The 24,578-nt window shown below is 40.8% G+C and overlaps 4 protein-coding genes across 4 annotated transcripts; all 4 read right to left on the reverse strand.

Annotated features, from left to right (window-relative positions):
• Positions 1–210: 210 nt before the first annotated feature.
• LOC143317968 (trace amine-associated receptor 13c-like) lies at positions 211–1,669 on the reverse strand. The gene is made up of 2 exons (XM_076725799.1): positions 1,503–1,669; positions 211–1,024 (listed from the first exon to the last, which is right to left on the reverse strand). Exons 1-2 carry the CDS (start codon positions 1,667–1,669, stop codon positions 211–213), a joined length of 981 nt encoding a protein of 326 aa, XP_076581914.1.
• Positions 1,670–6,754: 5,085 nt separating this feature from the next.
• LOC143317969 (trace amine-associated receptor 13c-like) lies at positions 6,755–8,210 on the reverse strand. The gene is made up of 2 exons (XM_076725800.1): positions 8,044–8,210; positions 6,755–7,568 (listed from the first exon to the last, which is right to left on the reverse strand). The coding sequence occupies exons 1-2, from the start codon at positions 8,208–8,210 to the stop codon at positions 6,755–6,757; spliced, it is 981 nt and encodes a 326-aa protein (XP_076581915.1).
• A 5,780-nt stretch (positions 8,211–13,990) lies between these two features.
• On the reverse strand, positions 13,991–15,446 carry LOC143317970 (trace amine-associated receptor 13c-like). The gene is made up of 2 exons (XM_076725803.1): positions 15,280–15,446; positions 13,991–14,804 (listed from the first exon to the last, which is right to left on the reverse strand). Exons 1-2 carry the CDS (start codon positions 15,444–15,446, stop codon positions 13,991–13,993), a joined length of 981 nt encoding a protein of 326 aa, XP_076581918.1.
• Positions 15,447–20,019: 4,573 nt separating this feature from the next.
• LOC143317971 (trace amine-associated receptor 13c-like) lies at positions 20,020–21,482 on the reverse strand. The gene is made up of 2 exons (XM_076725804.1): positions 21,316–21,482; positions 20,020–20,833 (listed from the first exon to the last, which is right to left on the reverse strand). The coding sequence occupies exons 1-2, from the start codon at positions 21,480–21,482 to the stop codon at positions 20,020–20,022; spliced, it is 981 nt and encodes a 326-aa protein (XP_076581919.1).
• Between the last annotated feature and the right edge of the window lie 3,096 nt (positions 21,483–24,578).

The raw sequence follows: 24,578 nt of genomic DNA on the forward strand, positions 1-24,578 counted from the left end.
TTAAGACGACTCCTGCACCTCATTCATTGTGGAAAATGGTTCAGTTTTGAAGTATGCTGTGGGAAACTGAATATTCAATAGCTTCTCCAAACCAAGACTGTTATATAACTCCATCTTCCCTGACAATGGTTGTTTCAAAGTACAGTGGTTTACATCCTGAATGTTTCTTTTACTGTCCTGTGTCTAGTCTTTTTCCATACATTACATTGCTTATCTCAACATGATCTTGGCCTCTCGGGAGCCTGGCTGCAGTATCTGAAGGCTGACAATGAGTTTAACTGCTTTTCTAAACCAGGGGTAGAAAAAGGCATAGATCAGAGGATTAAAACTGGAGTTACAATAGAACAGCCAAAGTTGAGCTGATAAACCTTCACCAGGTGTAGTGTCCTGTCCTGTTAGAGAAGGGATGTAGTATGGACACAGACAAAGTATAAACACAAGAAGGATAATACCAAGAGTTCTAGCAGCTCTCATTTCTGATTTCTTAACAGTTACAGTATTTGTTTTGACAGCTGATATTTGAGACCTCATGACACGTGCCTGTGACACAGCCACCACAAACACTCTCACGTAGAGAACTATGATCACAGTAACAGGGCCGAAAAAGGTGAGAAGCAAGTCTACTGCCCCTGAAATGTAGTTTATAATAACTTTACATTCTTGGTAGCAGGAATTAGACAAAATGATCTGTGACAAGTAATCTTTCAGTATTATAGTGTTGTAGATAACAGAACAGATCCAACACAGAGACACACAGATTTGAACTCTGCTTGGTGTTACCGTGGAAGAATAACGCAGAGGATAACAAATAGCCACATAGCGGTCCATTGATATGAGCACCATGTTGCCAACAGAGGCAGATGTGAGTAGGAAGCCTAATGGGTACAAAAGAACACATGAGATTTTACCCAGAGAGCGACAGGGCTGCAGCATGCCAATTGACGGTGGCATCACTGTAAGGCCCACCAGCAAGTCAGACACAGCCAGGGAGAGGAGGATGAGATTGGTGGGGGTCTGGAGCTGCCTGGAGGGGGAAATTGTGATTAGTGCTTCATATTCAGTGCAAATGAGTTTAGAGGACAGCAATCATTGTGAGAATACAGACAAAACATGGAAAGTGAATTTGTACTTTTATAGACACAGCAATGTGAAAACTGAACATTACATAGGCTACATGCCACATAAAGCTCGTAAAATTACTCAACCCGAACTAGTCACTGCTGTGGTGTGGTGGCATTATGAAGTAGATTGTCAACATTATTACTGCTATTGTGACACATTTATACAGAGAAAAACAATGAAACTGACATTTTCATTTTCACATAAATGTTTGGAGATCTCTGACTTGTCGTAGCTTTTTAAAAACACAGTCAAAAACCTTGTAAATAGTGAGGTCTGAGAGATAGAGTCGGTTTTGTTAGCATAAAATGAACAAAGCTTCCATTAATGAATTAAACTAATACATACTATCAGCTGTTATATTTCAAGAAAAGTGTCTGTGCCTGAAGTGGGAGATGGAGATGATGACCAACAAGTTGAGTGTCACAGTGAGCAGAGCGATACAGGACAGCAGTGTTTTGATGAACATGGCCTTGGGAGTAACAGGCCTCGACCTGCAGGAGGTGTTGAGTGGAGGCATACAGAGATCAGCTGCTTCCACTGACTCCATCATCAGAGATAGTGACTGTGGATCTGAACAGAGAGCTGCTGAGGTCTAGCAGCCCTCTGATTCCCTTGTTCACCAGATGAGATATTTATCTTTTTTGCCCTTCCTCTCTCTCCTCCTCTTCATGTTCTCCACACACATTCTCTGATCAGCTTGTTTTTCCCCAGCTCCAAATCACCAACACTTCAATTACATCATTCACTTACTGTAAAATATACATAAACCAGAATGTGACAGACACTCAATTGAAAACAATACAAAGTAATCTATTTATGTTTTACAACACTGGTTTCATTGATTTTTGAAAAAACATGCTTATTCTAAATTTGATAAAAGCAATACATTTCACACACGTTGGTACAGGAGCAAGAAAGGACTGGGAAAGTTGTGGAATGCTTGAAACACACCTGTTTACAACATTCCAGGTTCATTGTTAACAAATGATAGTATAATGATTGGGTATGAAAGGGGTATCATGGAAAGGCTCAGTTGTGTGTGTGTGTGCACATGCCTATGTGTATCCATGTACACACACCATGCTCTGGATGAATATTAGATTTTGATTAGCTCCATAGTGTCCATTAATTCTTGATAAACCTTTTCTGAAAACTTCACCGAAAGAATGGCACTCAGCTGGTGGACAAATTGGGGTGCTCTGGACTTGGAGGAGCGACAGTAACCTCGGTAGAAAGCAAAGCAAAGTAGGAGGAAGAGCAAAATGAATTCCAACCGATTTTCAAAGCAAACCAGTCGATATGGGGGTTATGTTGCTTCAATCAGGGATGACACAGCGCTAGAGGTGCATTTGAGGTGAAATCATATTAGCTGAGTTACTTCTCTGTGGTTGCAAAACAAGACCAGTGACTTACTAAAGATGCTATGAGAAACTTGAGCCAAAATTCAACCATTAAAAGCAGGGATGGCGAACCTTTTTCGTACCAAGGGCCATTTCAATTTTTGTAGCATCCTTCAAGGGCCATACTAGATTACTGAACACATATCACACCAACCTCTGCATCAGCTGGAACTGCTTCTCTTTGGCAAGGTGTCTGATGTCAGATGATAGTGATGATGATGATACCTGCAGCTGGTTTTCTGGCCTTTGGTTCAATCAGTGTTGAGTGGAATGGAGTCCTTGCAATAGTTGGTTTTGAAAAGAGCTGCTCTCAGCAGTAGGTTGTTGCTTTGCAGCTCAATGATTTCATGTTGTAGGTTGTCAGACACTTCAGCTGGTTCCACATTATACAGCAGAGCAATATGTTCAGTTCTTTTTGTTTACTTTTCAAGTCCTGAAACCACTCGGAAAATGACTGAAGGATTTTTGCACACTCACCAGTATAGTCAGTTGTCATAGCAGGAAAATCCACAATGTTACCCTCACCCAGCTGCACTTGCCACAGCTTTAATTTAGCATCAAAATATTTCACATGTGAAAGCAGAGAGCTGAGAAGCTGGCTAGAGCTTGTGGTTCAGCTCTGAATGTTAGGATCTGGACTTCCAGTGTTTTGTTATTTCCTGTCTAATTTTCAGCCATCCCTTGTGTGTCAAGGTTTACATTACTTCCTGTGTTTTTCTGCCCTTTTGATTGTTTGACTGTGTCCACCTGTGTCTGATTAGGCTCCTCCCTTTTCTGTTTAAGTCAGTGTGTTTCCCTTAGTCTTGGTCGCATCATCCCCTTATGTGTGGCTTTCCTTGTTCCTTGAGATTTCCTGTGAGTATTCCTAGTCTTGTCCCTGGTTTCCCTGTTTCTGAGGTATTGTTGTGTTTCCCTGGATCTGCTTTCTTGTTTTGGGATTTTTGTAACTCAGTTGGATAGAATAAATTCTCTGAACTGCTTCTGTCCTGCCTTTTTTGTCAGTCTGCATATTGGGTGCACTTCCTTGTTTTTTGCCTGCAGAGAGTCCCTGCGCTGTGGAAGACGTCCTGCGTGGTTCCTGTTCCAAAGAAGAAATCTCCATCTGGCCACACAGACTACTGACCCGTTGCCCTTACATTGCTCATGATGAAGGTGCTGGAGAGGCTGATCCTGGTCCACCTCCAAACGCAGGTGAAATCATCACTGAATCCTCTACAGTTTGCCTACCAACCCCATCTAGGTGTGGACGACACCATCATACACCTGCTGCAGTGTGCTCACTCCCACCTGGATTGTGAGGATCACTTTCTTTGATTTCTCTAGTGCAGTTAATATCATTCAGCCGCTGCTCCCGGGTGAGAAACCGCAAGTGATGGGAGTCACCTAGTACACCTCAGACTTTCAGTACAACTCTTCATCGTGCCACCTACAGAAGTTTTCGGATGACTCAATGTTGGTGGGGTGTATAATGGATGGAAGGGAGGGGGAATACAGAGCAGTGGTGGACGATTTTGTGGAATCGTCGGGTAGAAATCACCTGCTGCTTAATGTGGCCAAGACCAAGGAGATGGTTATTGATTTCAGAAGGAACAGGACAACCACACAACCACTATGTATCCTGGGGGAAATTGTCGCAGTGGTGGAGGATTACAAATACCTCAGAGTGCACCTCGACAACAGACTGAATTGGAAAACTAACATCAACGCTGTTTACAAGAAGGGGATGAGCAGACTCTATTTCCTGAGGAGGCTCAGATCATTCAACGTGTGCAGCAAGATGCTTGAGGTCTTTTACCGGTCTGTTGTTGCCAGTGCACTCTTCTTTGCTGCAGTGTGTCGGGGCAGCAATACTGGCTTGTTCGTGTCTGTCCTGTTGGAGTGCAAGCACTCTCTGGTGTATTGCTAGTGGCGTCGGACAAGGCATAGCCTAGGAAAGTTCTGCGTCAAATCTGATTGAAAATTATTTCAGACAGTTCTGAAAATGTAGACCTATTGCATGCAGGCTTTAGAGAGGGAACGGAAAACACAACAAATGTCTTTTATAGTGCCAAACAAATGTTATGCATGAATTCATTTCACCTGGGTAATTTGGACATATAATGTAATCATTGCACCTGGTCAAAAGTGATTACTGATGCATTTAAATAGGAATAAACAGAGGATTGTGTCTGAAAACAAAGTCTCCAACTCTAACTTTATGGGCAACACTGTAGAAATACTACAATTTGCACTTTGGATAGAGCACGACGCTCCAGTGTAAATTGTTACAATTTATGTCTACTGCTCTTTAAACAGACTTTGAGAGCTGAGGTCAGTGTTTTGGGTATGCAGTGTCGAAAGCAAAATATATTCTGATGGCCATTACAAAGGCTTCATCAAGACCTGCTCTGTCAACTTTCACCTCACTGAACTTTCCTCCACTGATTCATTAATTTTTCAGTCATTAATTCATCAGTTGTGTGTTTGGATAGAGTGTAGCAGGGTCTACAAAAAAGAAAAAAACATGCAATGAGAAATTACAACTTGTAGCCAATCAGTAAATTGTCACAGTATATACAGTCTCATACTGACTGCCATTTTCTTTCATCTGTTCAACTGCTCAGTAAGTACTTTTCTGGATCTGGATATGCCAAACCCTAACCCTGCCAAAAACAAATTTGCGGCGACAGTCTGAACAAGGCCTGTTGCTAACTTTAACAACAAATCTAATATCCAAAGATAAACTAAACTAACGGCAATAACTGCAATTAATTTGAGTTAAATGCAGGCCCAATGAACATCTATGTCAGCTGGTGAAATGTTGCTCACATTAGCTACCTGCATTTAGAATCTATCCAGCTATTATCTGACCATCAACTACAGCTGATTACATAAAATACCACTATTGACTAGAGTCATGAGAGGTCAGCTCAGCTTAAAATGCCAGCGAGCGTGCTTGAGAAACACTGAATGAGTCCGTACTCTGATGTAATGTCAGAAATATCTTTGGACTGTCTGACCAACAGATCATGGGATGGACATTTTTCAGTTTCTTCTTGACATGTCAAAAACTAAATGATTAGTGTCTTAATCTGAAAATAAACAAAGATTAATCAATAGTGAAAATAAACATTAAATGTAGCTGAAAATGTATGCAAATTCACATAAAACAGTCAAATTGATGGTCAATACTATGAACTTTCTCCACCATATCGTATATTTCACAACATCCGTACAGTACATCAAGCAACTCTTCATGATATCTGAAACTTCAATAACTAGCACCCCAATCATTGCGAAAAAAATCATAGACTAACATAATACCTGAAAAAATTGTTCTCTACATTTGAATGATCTTGAGGGACTTTGAGGTGAGCACACAGTATGTGCAAAGAAAATGTGATTTAGTGGCAATCTAGTTGTTAGGTTGCAGATTGAAAACAACTGAATTCCTCTCACCTCACCCTCTCCTACAGTGGCTGCTGAGAATGTCAAAAATGTAAAAGGCCTTTTGTCTGTTCTGGGCTACTGTAGAACATGGTGGTGCAATCTGTTGACTCTGTGGAAGAGGGGTGCTGCCTCTGGACATACAAAGAACTTATTGATATTTATAAAACCATACAGTTTTTTCTCTTTATGATGTAATATGTCACCAATCATTTTGTAAACACTGACAGATCTTTGTTAACAATCCCTGAAAAGAAAGAATAAAAAAATCTGGTGAAAAATTAAGAGTGTGCTAAATGTGTTATTCAAGGACACATTGATATAAAGTCCTGCATGTGACTGGAAAGAAAAACAAAGCACAAATTATCAATTCAACATGACAATTTATTTTTTGACATTGTCACTCTTAGTTCACGCTATGAAAATAATCAATTGGTCTTTTATGTCACAGCAACAGCAAGCCTGTGGATAAGAGCGATTACTTCTGTTTCAAATCATGCCTTCTGTCTGGGTTTTGTGCACTCTGGATAGAACACAGCAGTACAGATAATAATTATTGTGAACATAGGCCTTAATTAATTCAATTTTGGCATCAACTCTGTTTGGCTTTTTAAACAAATTATGCCACATGATCAATCAATCCAATACAAGACTATTCCTACACAACAGAATTTTCAATAACTTTTCCAAATCAAGATTGTTATAACTCCATCTTCCCTGTTGTTTCAGAGTATAGTGTTTACATCCTGAATGTATTTCTCCCTTATTTTGTCGTGTTTTTGGTCAGGTTCTGTACATTATATTTCTTATCTCAACATGATCTTGGCCTCTCGGGAACCTGGCTGCAGTATCTGAAGGCTGACAATGAGTTTAACTGCTTTTCTGAACCAGGGGTAGAAAAAGGCATAGATCAGAGGATTAAAACTGGAGTTACAATAGAACAGCCAACATTGAGCTGATGAATCGAGACCACCTGTGGTGTCCTGTCCTGTTAGAGAAGGGATGTAGTATGGACACAGACAAAGTATAAACACAAGAAGGATAATACCAAGAGTTCTAGCAGCTCTCAGCTCTGATTTCTTAACAGTCACAGTAATTGATTTGACAGCTGAAATTTGAGACCTCATGACACGTGCCTGTGACACAGCCACCACAAACACTCTCACATAGAGAACTATGATCACAGTAACAGGGCCGAAAAAGGTGAGAAGCAAGTCTACTGCCCCTGAAATGTAGTTTATGATCACTTCACATTCTTGGTAGCAGGAATTAGACAAATCTATTTGTGACAAATAATCTTTCAGTATTATAACATTGTAGATAACAGAACAGGTCCAACACAGAGACACACAGATTTGAACTCTGCTTGGTGTTACCATGGAAGAATAACGCAGAGGGTAACAAATAGCCACATAGCGGTCCATTGATATGAGCACCATGTTCCCAACAGAGGCAGAGGTGAGGATGAAGCAAGACAGGAACATAAGAGCACATGAGATTTTATGCTGAAACCAGCAGGACTGCAGCAGAATGATTGCATATGGCATCACTGTAAGGCCCATCAGCAAGTCAGACACAGCCAGGGAGAGGAGGATGAGATTGGTGGGGGTCTGGAGCTGCCTGGAGGGGGAGATTATGATTAGTGCCTCACATTCAGTGCAAATGAGTTTAGAGGACAGCAATCGTTGTGAGAATACAGACAAAACATGGAATTTTACTTTTTATCGACACAACAGTGTGAAAACCAAACTCTACATAGCCTACGTGCCACATAAAGCTCTATAATATCACTGAGATACACATTTTATTATCAAATTACTACTGTAGTTTGGATATTATTATGTAGATTTTCATTATATTGCTGTCATTGTGAAACATTTAAACACAAAAACACAATGAGAATAACATTTTCATTTACAAGTGAAAGTACTGAGATTTCTGGCTGGTCTTAGACTTTTAATAATACAGCTGTATAGACGATGACTCAGAGAAAGAGTCATCCTGTTCGTATGTAACAGTATAAAATAAAGTTTCCATCCATGAATTAAACTCATACACATTATTAGCCGTTATATTTCAAGAACAGTGTCTGTGCCTGAAGTGGGAGATGGAGATGATGACCAACAAGTTGAGTGTCACAGTGAGCAGAGTGATACAGGACAGCAGTGTTTTGATGAACATGGCCTCAGGAGTAACAGACATTGACCTGCAGGAGGCGTTGAGTGGAGGCATACAGAGATCAGCTGCTTCCACTGACTCCATCATCAGAGATAGTGACTGTGGATCTGAACAGAGAGCTGCTGACGTCTAGCAGCCCTCTGATTCACCTTTTCATGAGATGAGATATTTATCTCTTCCACATTTCATCATTCCTATTGTCCATCATCTCTCTCCTCCCCTTCATCTTCTCCACACGTCCTCCCACCAGCTTGTTTTTTTCCACAGCTTAGAACCATCAAATACAAATATGTCATTCATTTCCCCACATCTATCATGCTCTTTCAAACAATCACGACTGTGATTGACATCTCTCGCATCCTTTTCTCCATCTTTGTAGTTCTTTATCTAGTTATTGCTTTGACTATATCTATCAGACATTGTATGATTTTACATTACCAATGATAAATTGAAACCCCAATTCCAAAGAAGTTGGGATGCTGTGTAAAACACAAATAAAATACATTGTGCTGTTTTGCTTTTTAACATATTCTCAATTTAAAACACTATCAACACAATATATTTCATGTTTTTTCTCATCAGCTTCATTGATTTTTGTAAATAAATACTTATTCTGAATTTGATGCAGCAACACATTTCACATTTTGGGACAGGAGCAACAACAGACTGGTAAAGTTGCGGAATGCTCCAAAAACACCTGTTTGGAACATTCCACAGGTAAACAGGTTCAGTGGTAACAGGTGATATTATCATGATTGGGTATGAAAGGGGCATCATGGAAAGACTCAGTCGTTCACAATCAAGGATTCAGAAATGAAATAACAGCCACTTACACAGCAAAATAAAATACCACAAAAGCAGACAACACGGTGGCACGGTGGCAACACTGTCGCCTCACAGCAAGAAGGTCCCGGGTTCGATTCTCGCTGCGGGCACCGGGGGCGTGTCCTCCACCATGCCTTCGGTGCCTGCTGCTTGAGGAAAAAAGGCCTTTCTGTGTGGAGTTTGCATGTTCTCCCCGTGTTCACCTCCATAAAATATACCCCCACTAAAAACATGCACCTGACCAATGGTGACAAAGGAACTAGGTCCCCGGGCGCCGGTTGGATGGCAGCCCACCGCTCCTGGTCTGCCGCGGAGGAAGGACAACCAGGATGGGTTAAAGGCGGAAGTTAAATTTCACCAGTGCATGGGCGTGTGTGGGCATGATATGGGCATGTATCTGTGTGACGAATAAAGGGGATTGTCCCTCTGATTCTTCTTCTTCTTCTAACACAGAGATGGACAAACAATATAAACCTGACAGTAGCTGCAGCCACAAACACATATATTAAAGCAAAGAGAGCTTCACCACTTTTGCACACCTATCTGAACATCGTCCTCTATGGCCTTGTGCACCGTGAAGTCCTCAACAATCTGCTAATGTCTCAATATGACGAGTCCACCTCGTAGTATGGACATATACAAAGTATACACACAAGAAGTAAAATTCCAAGAGTTTTAGTAGTTCTCATGTCTGATTTCTTAACAGTCACAGTCATTGATTTGACAGCTGAAATTTGAGACCTAATGACACGCAATATTACAAATACCAAAGCAGATACATAAGCACAAACAAAACAAAAAAACGGTCCTCTTCTCACGTCTCAATGTTTGCAACCTCAGTTTTTTTTTATACATTTATTTCTGTCGGAAGTCTCCAACTATTATTAAATGAGTTTTAGAGCAGGCATCTGAGTTTATTTCAGAAGGTTCACGGGTACTACTCCTATTTTACTTATAATATTATGATATCCTGGTCTTTTCTGTTAATTTGCCCCTACTCACAATGAGATAGGACCTTTTAACTAAAAAAGATTATGGCTCGGTCGATACTGAGCCGTACTCCCAGGTTATCTCCCCTGCCAGTCTGTTTACTCCTCTGTTTCAAGGCTCACATAGACCGAAGGCTTTATCAACAGCCCTTCCTTTTTTTTCTTTTTCTCTATTTTTCTTATGTAAGTTTCACAGAAACAAACTGCAATTCTTCTGCATCTCCTAGCGGGCTGCAGCCCCTAGCCTTGAGCTACAGTGGTATTGCAGATTTTATTCATCTGTCCTGAACATAAAATTTACCCAAGCAGACCTGTAATAAGTTTTTTGGATGGCTTTTTCATTTTTTTCTTCTCATTTAGTTCACTTATTTACACCAGACCAAGAATCATGTGCTGGTTCAGCAACAATTCAGAAAGCTGTCATCAGCCAAGGAATAGCTCAGCAGTAGCAGTGGGGGTACAAGTGAGCCAGACTGTCTCTTTGGTCCCATCTCATCCTAGAATGCTAATCCAAGCAAACCTTTACCCTTACGTCTTCTTCCTCTGCTGACTGATGCTTTTGGTCATAAATTTAGCCCTCCATTGTAGAATAACCTCAGAACAGCTTGTGTCTCCTCTCACTGCCGCTTTAGATGGTTGGATTTTGGCTTGTTACTCATCACACCTTTCCTGTGTCCCTGGTCCTGTCTGTCAACCACAGAGAAGCATTTCAATTTAATAATTTCATCCCCAAACACATCTCTAGGTCTGGCTTCCTTCCTTGCTGTCCCCAAATGTGTCCACCATCCCTGTTGGGGATCATGTGAAGCCTGAAATAAAGTGCATTGCAATAACCCAGAAGAAGTAAAAGCATGAATAAGGTTTATCAAATTTAAGATCAGGGTCAATTAAAATCTCAAGACAGTCACACAGTGGTCTGAGGTCACAGGCTAGATTTTTACCAAGACCTGGAGATTGAAAATAAGAATTTCCATCTGACTCTCATTTACATTTAATGAGTCACGAGCCATCCAAAACTTTGTCATTTAGGCAGTCAAACAGGTGTTTTAGCGCATCAGGCCCGCCAGGTCTCAAAGGGAGGTTCAGCTGTGTGTTGTCAGCACATCAGTGATATGACACTCTGTGTTATTGCATAACATGATGAAGGGGGTAATGTAGACAGAAAATAGAAGACAGCTAAGCAGGGGTGAGAAACTGCAAGTGATGGGAGTCACCTTGTACACCTCAGACTTTCAGTACAACTCTTCATCGTGCCACCTACAGAAGTTTTCGGATGATTCAATGTTGGTGGGGTGTATAATGGATGGAAGAGAGGGGGAATACAGAGCAGTGGTGGACGATTTTGTGGAATCGTCGGGTAGAAATCACCTGCTGCTTAATGTGGCCAAGACCAAGGAGATGGTTATTGATTTCAGAAGGAACAGGACGACCACACAACCACTGTGTATCCTGGGGGAAATTGTCGCAGTGGTGGAGGATTACAAATACCTCAGAGTGCACCTCGACAACAGACTGAATTGGAAAACTAACATCAACGCTGTTTACAAGAAGGGGATGAGCAGACTCTATTTCCTGAGGAGGCTCAGATCATTCAACGTGTGCAGCAAGATGCTTGAGGTCTTTTACCGGTCTGTTGTTGCCAGTGCACTCTTCTTTGCTGCAGTGTGCCGGGGCAGCAATACTGGTTTGTTTGTGTCCGTCTCTGGTGTATTGCCAGTGGCGTCGGACAAGGCATAGCCTAGGAAAGTTCTGCATCAAATTTGTTTGCAAATTATTTCAGACAATTCTGAAAATGTAGAGCTATTGCATGCAGGCTTTAGGGAGGGAACGGAAAACACAACAAATGTCTTTTAAAGTGCCAAACAAATGTTATACATGAATTCATTTCACCTGGGTAATTTGGACATATAATGTAATCATTGCACCTGGTCAAAAGTGATTGCTGATGCATTTAAATAGGAATAAACAGAGGATTGTGTCTGAAAACAAAGACTCCAACTCCAACTTTATGGGCAACACTGTAGAAATACTACAATTTGCACTTTGGATAGAGCACGACGCTCCAGTGTAAATTGTTACAATTTATGTCTACTGTTCTTTAAACAGACTTTAAGAAATGAGGTCAGTGTTTTGGTTATGCAGTGTCGAAAGCAAAATACATTCTGATGGCCATTACAAAGGCTTCATCAAGACCTGCTCTGTCAGCTTTCACCTCACTGAACTTTCCTCCACTGATTCATTAATTTTTCAGTCATTAATTCATCAGTTGTGTGTTTGGATAGAGTGTAGCAGGGTCTACAAAAAAGAAAAAAACATGCAATGAGAAATTACAACTTGTAGCCAATCAGTAAATTGTCACAGTATATACAGTCTCATACTGACTGCCATTTTCTTTCATCTGTTCAACTGCTCAGTAAGTACTTTTCTGGATCTGGATATGCTAAACCCTAACCCTGCCAAAAACAAATTTTCGGCGACAGTCTGAACAAGGCCTGTTGCTAACTTTAACAACAAATCTAATATCCAAAGATAAACTAAACTAACGGCAATAACTGCAATTAATTTGAGTTAAATGCAGGCCCAATGAACATCTATGTCAGCTGGTGAAATGTTGCTCACATTAGCTACCTGCATTTAGAATCTATCCAGCTATTATCTGACCATCAACTACAGCTGATTACATAAAATACCGCTATTGACTAGAGTCATGAGAGGTCAGCTCAGCTTAAAATGCCAGCGAGCATGCTTGAGAAACACTGAATGAGTCCGTACTCTGATGTAATGTCAGAAATATCTTTGGACTGTCTGACCAACAGATCATGGGATGGACATTTTTCAGTTTCTTCTTGACATGTCAAAAACTAAATGATTAGTGTCTTAATCTGAAAATAAACAAAGATTAATCAATAGTGAAAATAAACATTAAATGTAGCTGAAAATGTATGCAAATTCACATAAAATAGTCAAATTGATGGTCAATACTATGAACTTTCTCCACCATATCGTATATTTCACAACATCCGTACAGTACATCAAGCAACTCTTCATGATATCTGAAACTTCAATAACTAGCACCCCAATCATTGCGAAAAAAATCATAGACTAACATAATACCTGAAAAAATTGTTCTCTACATTTGAATGATCTTGAGGGACTTTGAGGTGAGCACACAGTATGTGCAAAGAAAATGTGATTTAGTGGCAATCTAGTTGTTAGGTTGCAGATTGAAAACAACTGAATTCCTCTCACCTCACCCTCTCCTACAGTGGCTGCTGAGAATGTCAAAAATGTAAAAGGCCTTTTGTCTGTTCTGGGCTACTGTAGAACATGGTGGTGCAATTTGTTGACTCTGTGGAAGAGGGGTGCTGCCTCTGGACATGCAAAGAGCTTATTGATATTTATAAAACCATACAGTTTATTCTCTTTATGATGTAATATGTCACCAATCATTTTGTAAACACTGACAGATCTTTGTTAACAATCCCTGAAAAGAAAGAATAAAAAAATCTGATGAAAAATTAAGAGTGTGCTAAATGTGTTATTCAAGGACACATTGATATAAAGTCCTGCATGTGACTGGAAAGAAAAACACAGCACAAATTATCAATTCAACATGACAATTTATTTTTTGACATTGTCACTCTTAGTTCACGCTATGAAAATAATCAATTGGTCTTTTATGTCACAGCAACAGCAAGCCTGTGGATAAGAGCGATTACTTCTGTTCCAAATCATGCCTTCTGTCTGGGTTTTGTGCACTCTGGATGGAACACAGCAGCACAGATAATAATTATTGTGAACATAGGCCTTAATTAATTCAATTTTGGCATCTACTCTGTTTGGCTTTTTAAACAAATTATGCCACATGATCAATCGATCCAATACAAGACTATTCCTGCACAACAGAATTTTCAATAGCTTTTCCAAATCGAGATTGTTATAACTCCATCTTCTCTGACAATGGTTGTTTCAGAGTATAGTGTTTCCATCCTGAATGTATTTCTCCCTTATTTTGTCCTGTGTTTGGTCAGTTTCTGTACATTATATTTCTTATCTCAACATGATCTTGGCCTCTCGGGAACCTGGCTGCAGCATCTGAAGGCTGACAATGAGTTTAACTGCTTTTCTAAACCAGGGGTAGAAAAAGGCATAGATCAGAGGATTAAAACTGGAGTTACAATAGAACAGCCAACCTTGAGCTGATGACTCGAGACCACTTGTGGTGTCCTGTCCTGTTATAGAAGGAATGTAGTATGGACACAGACAAAGTATAAACACAAGAAGGATAATACCAAGAGTTCTAGCAGCTCTCAGCTCAGATTTCTTAACAGTCACAGTATTTGTTTTGACAGCTGAAATTTGAGACCTCATGACACGTGCCTGTGACACAGCCACCACAAACACTCTCATATAGAGAACTATGATCACAGTAACAGGGCCGAAAAAGGTGAGGAGCAAGTCTACTGCCCCTGAAATGTAGGTTATGACAATTGTACATTCTTGGTAGCAGGAATTAGACAAATGTATTTGTGACAAGAAATCTTTCAGTATTATAATGTTGTAGACAACAGAACAGATCCAACACAGAGACACACAGGTTTTAACTCTGCTTGGTGTTACCATGGAAGAGTAACGCAGAGGGTAACAAATAGCCACATAGCGGTCCATTGATATGAGCACCATGCTCCCAACAGAGGTAGAGAGTATGATGAAGCTAGACAGGTACATAAGAGCACATGAGATTTTATCTTGAAACCAGCAGGACTGCAGCAGGATGATTGCATATGGCATCACTGTAAGGCCCACCAGCAAGTCAGACACAGCCAGGGAGAGGAGGATGAGATTGGTGGGGGTCTGGAGCTGCCTGGAGGGGGAGATTAAGATTAGTGCCTCTTATTCAGTGCAAATGAGTTTAGAGGACATCAATCATTGTGAGAATACAGACAAAACATGGAATTTTACTTTTTATCAACACAACAGTGTGAAAACCAAACTCTACATAGCCTACATGCCACATAAAGCTCCATAATATCACTGAGCTCCACAGTTTATTATCAAATTACTACTGTAGTTTGGATATTATTAAGTAGATTTTCATTATATTGCTGTCATTGTGAAACATTTAAACACAAAAACACAATGAGAATAACATTTTCATTTACAAGTGAAAGTACTGAGATTTCTAGCTTGTCTTAGACTTTTAATAATACAGCTGTATAGACGATGACTCAGAGAAAGAGTCATCCTGTTCGTATGTAACAGTATAAAATAAAGCTTCCATCCATGAATTAAACTCATACACACTATCAGCTGTTATATTTCAAGAACAGTGTCTGTGCCTGAAGTGGGAGATGGAGATGATGACCAACAAGTTGAGTGTCACAGTGAGCAGAGTGATACAGGACAGCAGTGTTTTGATGAACATGGCCTCGGGAGTAACAGACATTGACCTGCAGGAGGTGTTGAGTGGAGGCATACAGAGATCAGCTGCTTCCACTAACTCCATCATCAGAGATAGTGACTGTGGATCTGAACAGAGAGCTGCTGAGGTCTAGCAGCCCTCTGATTCACCTTTTCACAAGATGAGATATTTATCTCTTCTACATTTCGTCATTCCTATTGTCCATCATCTCTCCTCCCCTTCATCTTCTCCACACGTCCTCCCACCAGCTTGTTTTTTTCCACAGCTTAGAATCGTCAAATACAAATATGTCATTCATTTCCCCACATCTATCACGCTCTTTCAAACAATCACGACTGTGATTGACATCTCTCGCACCCTGTTTTCCATCTTTGTAATTCTTTATCTAGTTATTGCTTTGACTATATCTATCAGACATTGTATGATTTTACATTACAAATGATAAATTGAAACCCCAATTCCAAAGAAGTTGGGATGCTGTGTAAAACACAAATAAAATACATTGTGCTGTTTTGCTTTTTAATATATACTCAATTTAAAACACTATCAACACAATATATTTCATGTTTTATCTCATCAGCTTCACTGATTTTTGTAAATATATACTTATTCTGAATTTGATCCAGCAACACATTTCACATTTTGGGACAGGAGCAACAACAGACTGGGAAAGTTGCGGAATGCTCCAAAAACAGCTGTTTGGAACATTCCACAGGTAAACAGGTTCAGTGGTAACAGGTGATATTATCATGATTGTGTATGAAAGGGGCATCATGGAAAGACTCAGTCGTTCACAATCAAGGATTCAGAAATGAAATAACAGCCACTTACACAGCAGAATAAAACACCACCAAAGCAGACAACACAGAGATGGACAAACAATATAAACCTGACAGTAGCTGCAACCACAAACACATATATTCAAGCAAAGAGAGCTTCACCACTTTTGCACACCTATCTGAACATCGTCCTCTATGGCCTTGTGCACCGTGAAGTCCTCGACAATCTGCTAATGTCTCAATGTGACGAGTCCACCTCGTAGTATGGACATATACAAAGTATACACACAAGGATAATACCAAGAGTTTTAGCAGCTCTCATGTCTGATTTCTTAACAGTCACAGTCATTGATTTGACAGCTGAAATTTAAGACCTAATGACACGCAATATTACAAATACCAAAGCAGATACATAAGCACAAACAAAACAAAAAACCGGTCCTCTTCTCACGTCTCAATGTTCGCAACCTCAGTTTTTTTTATACATTTATTTCTGTCGGAAGTCTCCAACTATTATTAAATGAGTTTTAGAGCAGGCATCTGAGTTTATTTCAGAAGGTTCACAGGTACTACTCCTATTTTACTTATAATATTATGATATCCTGGTCTTTTCTGTTAATTTGCCCCTACTCACAATGAGATAGGACCTTTTAACTAAGAAAGATTATGGCTCGGTCGATACTGAGCCGTACTCCCAGGTTATCTCCCCTGCCAGTCTGTTCACTCCTCTGTTTCAAGGCTCACATAGACCGAAGGCTTTATCAACAGCCCTTTTTTCTTTTTCTCTATTTTTCTTATGTAAGTTTCACAGAAACAAACTGCAATTCTTCTGCATCTCCTAGCGGGCTGCAGTCCCTAGCCTTGAGCTACAGTGGTACTGCAGATTTTATTCATCTGTCCTGAACATAAAATTTACCCAAGCAGACCTGTAATAAGTTTTTTGGATGGCTTTTTCATTTTTTTCTTCTCATTTAGTTCACTTATTTACACCAGACCAAGAATCATGTGCTGGTTCAGCAACAATTCAGAAAGCTGTCATCAGCCAAGGAATAGCTCAGCAGTAGCAGTGGGGGTACAAGTGAGCCAGACTGTCTCTTTGGTCCCATCTCATCCTAGAATGCTAATCCAAGCAAACCTTTGTTACAATCAGCTCTCCTTACCTCTCCTTGCTCTGCTGACTCTGGTGCAGATGACTGCTTTTGGTCATAAATTTAGCCCTCCATTGTAGAATAAACTCAGAACAGCTTGTGTCTCCTCTCACTGCTGCTTTAGATGGTTGGATTTTGGTTCAAGTTACTCATCACACCTTTCCTGTGTCCCTGGTCCTGTCTGCCAACCACAGAGAAGCATTTCAATTTAATAATTTCATCCTCAAATACATCTCTAGGTCTGGCTTCCTTCCTTGCTGTCCTCAAATGTGTCCACCATCCCTGTTGGGGATCATGTGAAGCCTGAAATAAAGTGCATTGCAATAACCCAGAAGAAGTAAAAGCATGAATAAGGTTTATCAAATTTAAGATCAGGGTCAATTAAAATGCCAAGACAGTCACACAGTGGTCTGAGGTCACAGGCTAGATTTTTACCAAGACCTGGAGATTGAAAATAAGAATTTCCATCTGACTCTCATTTACATTTAATGAGTCACGAGCCATCCAAAACTTTGTCATTTAGGCAGTCAAACAGGTGTTTTAGCGCATCAGGCCCGCCAGGTCTCAAAGGGAGGTTCAGCTGTGTGTTGTCAGCACATCAGTGATATGACACTCTGTGTTATTGCATAACATGATGAAGGGGGTAATGTAGACAGAAAATAGAAGACAGCTAAGCAGGGGTGAGAAACTGCAAGTGATGGGAGTCACCTTGTACACCTCAGACTTTCAGTACAACTCTTCATCGTGCCACCTACAGAAGTTTTCGGATGACTCAATGTTGGTGGGGTGTATAATGGATGGAAGAGAGGGGGAATACAGAGCAGTGGTGGACGATTTTGTGGAATCGTCGGGTAGAAATCACCTGCTGCTTAATGTGGCCAAGACCAAGGAGATGGTTATTGATTTCAGAAGGAACAGGACAACCACACAACCACTGTGTATCCTGGGGGAAATTGTCGCAGTGGTGGAGGATTACAAATACCTCAGAGTGCACCTCGACAACAGACTGAATTGGAAACTAACATCAACGCTGTTTACAAGAAGGGGATGAGCAGACTCTATTTCCTGAGGAGGCTCAGATCATTCAACGTGTGCAGCAAGGTGCTTGAGGTCTTTTACCGGTCTGTTGTTGCCAGTGCACTCTTCTTTGCTGCAGTGTGTCGGGGCAGCAATACTGGTTTGTTTGTGTCTGTCCTGTTGGAGTGCAAGCACTCTCTGGTGTATTGCCAGTGCCGTCGGACAAGGCATAGCCTAGGAAAGTTCTGCGTCAAATTTGTTTGAAAATTATTTCAGACAATTCTGAAAATGTAGAGCTATTGCATGCAGGCTTTAGGGAGGGAACTTACTGATATTTTTGAAACCATACATTTAATTTTCTTTACGATGTAATATGTCACTCATCATTTTGTAAACGTTGACAGATCTTTGTAAGGAATTCCTTAAAAGAAAGAATAAAAAAAAATCTGGTGAAACATTAAGAGTGTGCTAAATGTGTTATTCAAGGATACATTGATATAAAATCCTGCATGTGACAGGGAAGAAAAACAAAGCACAAATTATCAATTCAACATGACAATTTATTTTTTGACGTCACTCTACATTCACGTTGTGAAAACAATCATTTGGTCATTTATGTCACAGCAACAGCTTTCATAGAAATGTTTTTCAGCATCATATTTGATTTGACAATTTGACCATAAGAATAAACCCTCCAGGTTGGGGGAGAGATCCTCCCTCAAGTGGAGGAGTTTAAGTATCTTGGGATCTTGTTCACGAGTGAGGAAAGAATGGAGCGTGAGATTGACAGGCGGATCGGTGCAGCGGCAGCAGTAATGCGGTCGCTGTATCGGTCTGTCGTGGTGAAGAAGGAGCTGAGCCGAAAGGCGAAGCTCTCGATTTACCGGTCAATCTACGTTCCTACCCTCACCTATGGTCATGAACTTTGGGTCATGACCGAAACAACGAGGTCCCGGATACAAGTGGCTGAAATGAGTTTCCTCCGCAGGCCGCTCCCTTAAAGATAGGGTGAGGAGCTCTGTCACCCGGGAGGAGCTGCTCCTCCACATCGAGAGGAGTCAGCTGAGGTGGCTCGGGCATCTCTATCGGATGACCCCTGGACGCCTCCCTAGGGATGTGTTCCAGGCATGCCCCACCGGGAGGAGGCCCCGAGAAAGACCCAGGACACGCTGGAGTGACTATGTCGCTCGGCTGGCCTGGGAACGCCTCGGGATCCCCCCGGATGAGCTGGAGAAAGTGTCCAGGGAGAGGGAAGTTTGGGCATCCCTGCTTAGACTGCTGCCCCCGCGACCCGGCCCCGGATAAGCGGTAGAAAATGGATGGATGGATGGATCATGAGAATAAAGTAGAAATTTTGTTTATTCTCACAACAAGGCTGTGGATAAGAGCGATTACTCCAAATCATGCCTTCTGTCTGGGTTTTGTGCACTCTGGATAGAACACAGCAGCACAGATAATAATTATTGTGAACATAGGCCTTAATTAATTCAATTTTGGCATCTACTCTGTTTGGCTTTTTAAACAAATTATGCCACATGATCAATCGATCCAATACAAGACTATTCCTACACAACAGAATTTTCAATAACTTTTCCAAATCAAGACTGTTATAACTCCATCTTCCCTGTTGTTTCAGAGTATAGTGTTTACATCCTAAATGTATTTCTCCCTTATTTTGTCCTGTGTTTGGTCAGTTTCTGTACATTATATTTCTTATCTCAACATGATCTTGGCCTCTCGGGAACCTGGCTGCAGTATCTGAAGGCTGACAATGAGTTTAACTGATTTTCTAAACCAGGGGTAGAAAAAGGCATAGATCAGAGGATTAAAACTGGAGTTACAATAGAACAGCCAACATTGAGCTGATGACTCGACACCACCTGTGGTGTCCTGTCCTGTTAGAGAAGGAATGTAGTATGGACACAGACAAAGTATAAACACAAGAAGGATAATACCAAGAGTTGTAGCAGCTCTCATCTCAGATTTCTTAACAGTCACAGTAATTGATTTGACAGCTGAAATTTGAGACCTCATGACACGTGCCTGTGACACAGCCACCACAAACACTCTCACATAGAGAACTATGATCACAGTAACAGGGCCGAAAAAGGTGAGAAGCAAGTCTACTGCCCCCGAAATGTAGTTTATGACAATTGTACATTCTTGGTAGCAGGAATTAGACAAATGTATTTGTGACAAGTAATCTTTCAGTATTATAGTGTTGTAGATAACAGAACAGGTCCAACACAGAGACACACAGATTTGAACTCTGCTTGGTGTCACCATGGAAGAATAACGCAGAGGGTAACAAATAGCCACATAGCGGTCCATTGATATGAGCACCATGTTGCCAACAGAGGCAGAGGTGATGATGAAGCCAGACAGGTACAAAAGAGCACATGAGATTTTATGCTGAAACCAGCAGGGCTGCAGCAGAATGATTGCATATGGCATCACAGTAAGGCCCACCAGCAAGTCAGACACAGCCAGGGAGAGGAGGATGAGATTGGTGGGGGTCTGGAGCTGCCTGGAGGGGGAGATTATGATTAGTGCCTCATATTCAGTGCAAATGAGTTTAGAGGACAGCAATCATTGTGAGAATACAGACAAAACATGGAATTTTACTTTTTATCGACACAACAGTGTGAAAACCAAACTCTACATAGCCTACGTGCCACATAAAGCTCTATAATATCACTGACCTCCACAGTTTATTAACCAATTACTACTGTAGTTTGGTGATATTATTAAATAGATTTTTATCATGATTGTTTCAATTGTGACACATTTTACACAAAAACACAATGAGAATAACATTTTCATTTACAAGTGAAAGTACTCACATCTCTGGCTTGTCTTAGACTTTTAATAATACAGCCGTATTGACGATGACTCAGAGAAAGAATCGGTCTTGTTCGTATATAACAGCATAAAATAAACAAAGCTTCCAACCATGAATTAAACTCATCCACACTATTAGTTGTTATATTTCAAGAACAGTGTCTGTACCTGAAGTGGGAGATGGAGATGATGACCAACAAGTTGAGTGTCACAGTGAGCAGAGCGATACAGGACAGCAGTGTTTTGATGAACATGGCTTCAGGAGTAACAGACATTGACCTGCAGGAGGTGTTGAGTGGAGGCATACAGAGATCAGCTGCTTCCACTGACTCCATCATCAGAGATAGTGACTGTGGATCTGAACAGAGAGCTGCTGATGTCTAGCAGCGTTCTGATTCACCTTTTCATGAGATGAGATATTTATCTCTTCCACATTTCATCATTCCTATTGTCCATCATCTCTCTCCTCCCCTTCATCTTCTCCACACATGTCCTCCCACCAGCTTTGTTTTTGACAAGCAATATTACAAATATCAAAGCAGATACACAAGCAAAAACAAAATTAAAAACTGTCCCTCTTCTTAATTCTCAGTGTTCACAACCTCAGTTTTTTTATACATTTATTTATTAAATGAGTTTGTTTTAAAGCGGGCGTCTGAGTTTATTTCAGAAGGTTCACGGGTACTACTCCTATTTTACTTATAATTTTATGATATCTTTTTCTGTTAATTTGCCTCTACTCACAATGAGATAGGACCTTTTCACTAAAAAAGATTATGGCTCGTCGATACTGAGCCGTACTCCCAGGTTATCTCCCCTGCCAGTCTGCTTACTCCTCTGTTTCAAGGCTCACATAGACCGAAGGCTTTATCAACAGTCCTTTTTTCTTTTTCTCTATTTTTCTTATGTAAGTTTCACAGAAACAAACTGCAATTTTTCTGCATCTCCTAGCGGGCTGCAGCCCCTAGCCTTGAGCTACAGTGGTATTGCAGATTTTATTCATCTGTCCTGAACATAAAATTTACCCAAGCAGACCTGTAATAAGTTTTTTGGATGGCTTTTTCATTTTTTTCTTCTCATTCAGTTCACTTATTTACACCAGACCAAGAATCATGTGCTGGTTCAGCAACAATTCAGAAAGCTGTCATCAGCCAAGGAATAGCTCAGCAGTAGCAGTGGGGGTACAAGTGAGCCAGACTGTCTCTTTGGTCCCATCTCATCCTAGAATGCTAATCCAAGCAAACCTTTACCCTTACGTATTCTTTCTCTGCTGACTGATGCTTTTGGTCATAAATTTAGCCCTCCATTGTAGAATAAACTCAGAACAGCTTGTGTCTCCTCTCACTGCTGCTTTAGATGGTTGGATTTTGGTTCAAGTTACTCATCACACCTTTCCTGTGTCCCTGGTCCTGTCTGTCAACCACAGAGAAGCATTTCAATTTAATAATTTCATCCTCAAATACATCTCTAGGTCTGGCTTCCTTCCTTGCTGTCCCCAAATGTGTCCACCATCCCTGTTGGGGATCATGTGAAGCCTGAAATAAAGTGCATTGCAATAACCCAGAAGAAGTAAAAGCATGGATAAGGTTTATCAAATTTAAGATCAGGGTCAATTAAAATGCCAAGACAGTGGTCACAGGTCTCAAAGGGAGGTCCAGCTGTGTGTTGTCAGCACAGCAGTGATATGACACTCTGTGCTTTTGCATAACATGATGAAGGGGTTAATGTAGACAGAAAATAGTAGACAGCTAAGCAGGTAAGTAGACAACAATGATCCACTAAATCACATATGTCAAACCTATTCCACAAAGGGCCAAGTGGCTGAAGGTTTTCTTTCCAACCAAGCAGCAGCACACCAGTCTTGACTCATTTCATTAGCTGATCTCAGTCTTCAGACGGCTGATTGGTCAGACTGCGTGCTCTTGACTGGTTGGAGGAAAAACCTGCAGCCACACGGCCCTTTGTGGAATAGGTTTGACATGCCTGCACTAAATAAACCTAAAAACTTTCTCCTCTCCAGGAAAGAGGCGAAGCGTTGAAGTGCCTGATATGCTGACCCAATGCTCCAGGCACTCTAGAAGAGTTGACTTTGATTATCACAGACTCAGTGCTGTGAAATCAGCAGAAATCAGAGTGAAACGGCATTCTGTTTATCTGCAGTGATGGAAACATAACACCCAGATGGACAGACGCACTAATTTTCACCCCTTTTGATGACGCTTTACATTTCGGACGTTAGCATTTGTGTGATATCAGATTGAATATCCAGCAGCATTACACTCCTTTTCACCATCTTCATCTCATTAAAAATAGAAAAAAGTAACCACCATAATATTGTCACTGGTCTTCATGCTGCTTTCTGCTGTTCCCTGTTTTCCGGTGCATTGGTTATGGTTAATGTGACACACCAGAAAAAAAAAGAACAGCAAACTTTTCTCTTGGCAATGGGAAATCTAAAATAATAGAGAAAACATTTCAGGAATTAAAATGAGCTGAACCATAGCAGTCAAGTGTTGTGTCTGTACTGAAAGTTACAAACTTAAATTTCTGGCTCATGTTCACTGTGGAGCGGCATGGTGGCGCAGCAGGTACTGTGCGTGCCTCATAGCAAGAAGGTCACTGGTTTGATCCCCAGGTTGGGCACGGCCTTTGTGTGAAGTTTGCATGTTCTTCCCATGCATGCGTGGGTTCGCTCCGGGCTTCCTCCCACAGACCAAAAACATGCTCATTAGGTTAGGTCATTATGGTTGTTTGTCTGTATATGTTGGCCTGCAATCGGCTGGCGACCGGTTCAGGGTGTACCGCGCCTCTCGCCCATTGACAGCTGGGATAGGCCCAATTTTAGAATATGTGGCTGAAATACTAAGAAGCCCATACTGTTTTGGGGGATACAACTTGTTGATACTTGTTGATGTTTCCAAACTATTGCATCATGTTTTTAATGAGGAGATGTCCACGATGTGTTTATGTTAAAATGTGTTTTCTTAACACCTTTGATTGGAGGCATGCCCCCTGTGGTTGTAGACATCATTATCTATCAAGGTGTGAACAGGCTTCCATGCAATACTGCTCATTATTTGTTGTATGACGACATGATTTTCTCAGTGCAGGGAAGATCACATTCCCTTGAGCATTTGTCACTTTGTGATCCAAAAATTCATCTTTACGTTCTCAATAACAATTAGAACTGCTTTTTAAGCATCCAAAAAGAGGTTTAAGAGGAAAAAAACATGGAAAACAAACATTTTAACAAAACCATAAGTCACCGCCAGCGTGTTGAATAAGAGAGTTGCTGCACTCTTTGATCTCACTGCCATAGGCTCATGTGGTTCAAGTAGCTCTGAGTCATTCCAAACAAATCCACTCCGTCAACCTGCTTCAAGTGACACAGACAGCAACAGCAAATGTATTTGCCATATTTTTCAGTTGAT

The sequence above is a fragment of the Chaetodon auriga genome, chromosome 3, assembly GCF_051107435.1.
Source record: "Chaetodon auriga isolate fChaAug3 chromosome 3, fChaAug3.hap1, whole genome shotgun sequence".
NCBI classification, from domain to species: Eukaryota; Metazoa; Chordata; class Actinopteri; order Chaetodontiformes; family Chaetodontidae; genus Chaetodon; species Chaetodon auriga.

Bases quoted from the DNA above. Each gene is read 5' to 3' on its own strand.
- LOC143317968 (XM_076725799.1), bottom strand. From the start codon at position 1,669: ATGGAGTCAGTGGAAGCAGCTGATCTCTGTATGCCTCCACTCAACACC. The intron at 1,025-1,502 runs GCACAGACACTT...TTCCCCCTCCAG, and splicing joins ATCTCCATCTCCCACTTCAG to GCAGCTCCAGACCCCCACCA.
- LOC143317969 (XM_076725800.1), bottom strand. From the start codon at position 8,210: ATGGAGTCAGTGGAAGCAGCTGATCTCTGTATGCCTCCACTCAACGCC. The intron at 7,569-8,043 runs GCACAGACACTG...CTCCCCCTCCAG, and splicing joins ATCTCCATCTCCCACTTCAG to GCAGCTCCAGACCCCCACCA.
- LOC143317970 (XM_076725803.1), bottom strand. From the start codon at position 15,446: ATGGAGTTAGTGGAAGCAGCTGATCTCTGTATGCCTCCACTCAACACC. The intron at 14,805-15,279 runs GCACAGACACTG...CTCCCCCTCCAG, and splicing joins ATCTCCATCTCCCACTTCAG to GCAGCTCCAGACCCCCACCA.
- LOC143317971 (XM_076725804.1), bottom strand. From the start codon at position 21,482: ATGGAGTCAGTGGAAGCAGCTGATCTCTGTATGCCTCCACTCAACACC. The intron at 20,834-21,315 runs GTACAGACACTG...CTCCCCCTCCAG, and splicing joins ATCTCCATCTCCCACTTCAG to GCAGCTCCAGACCCCCACCA.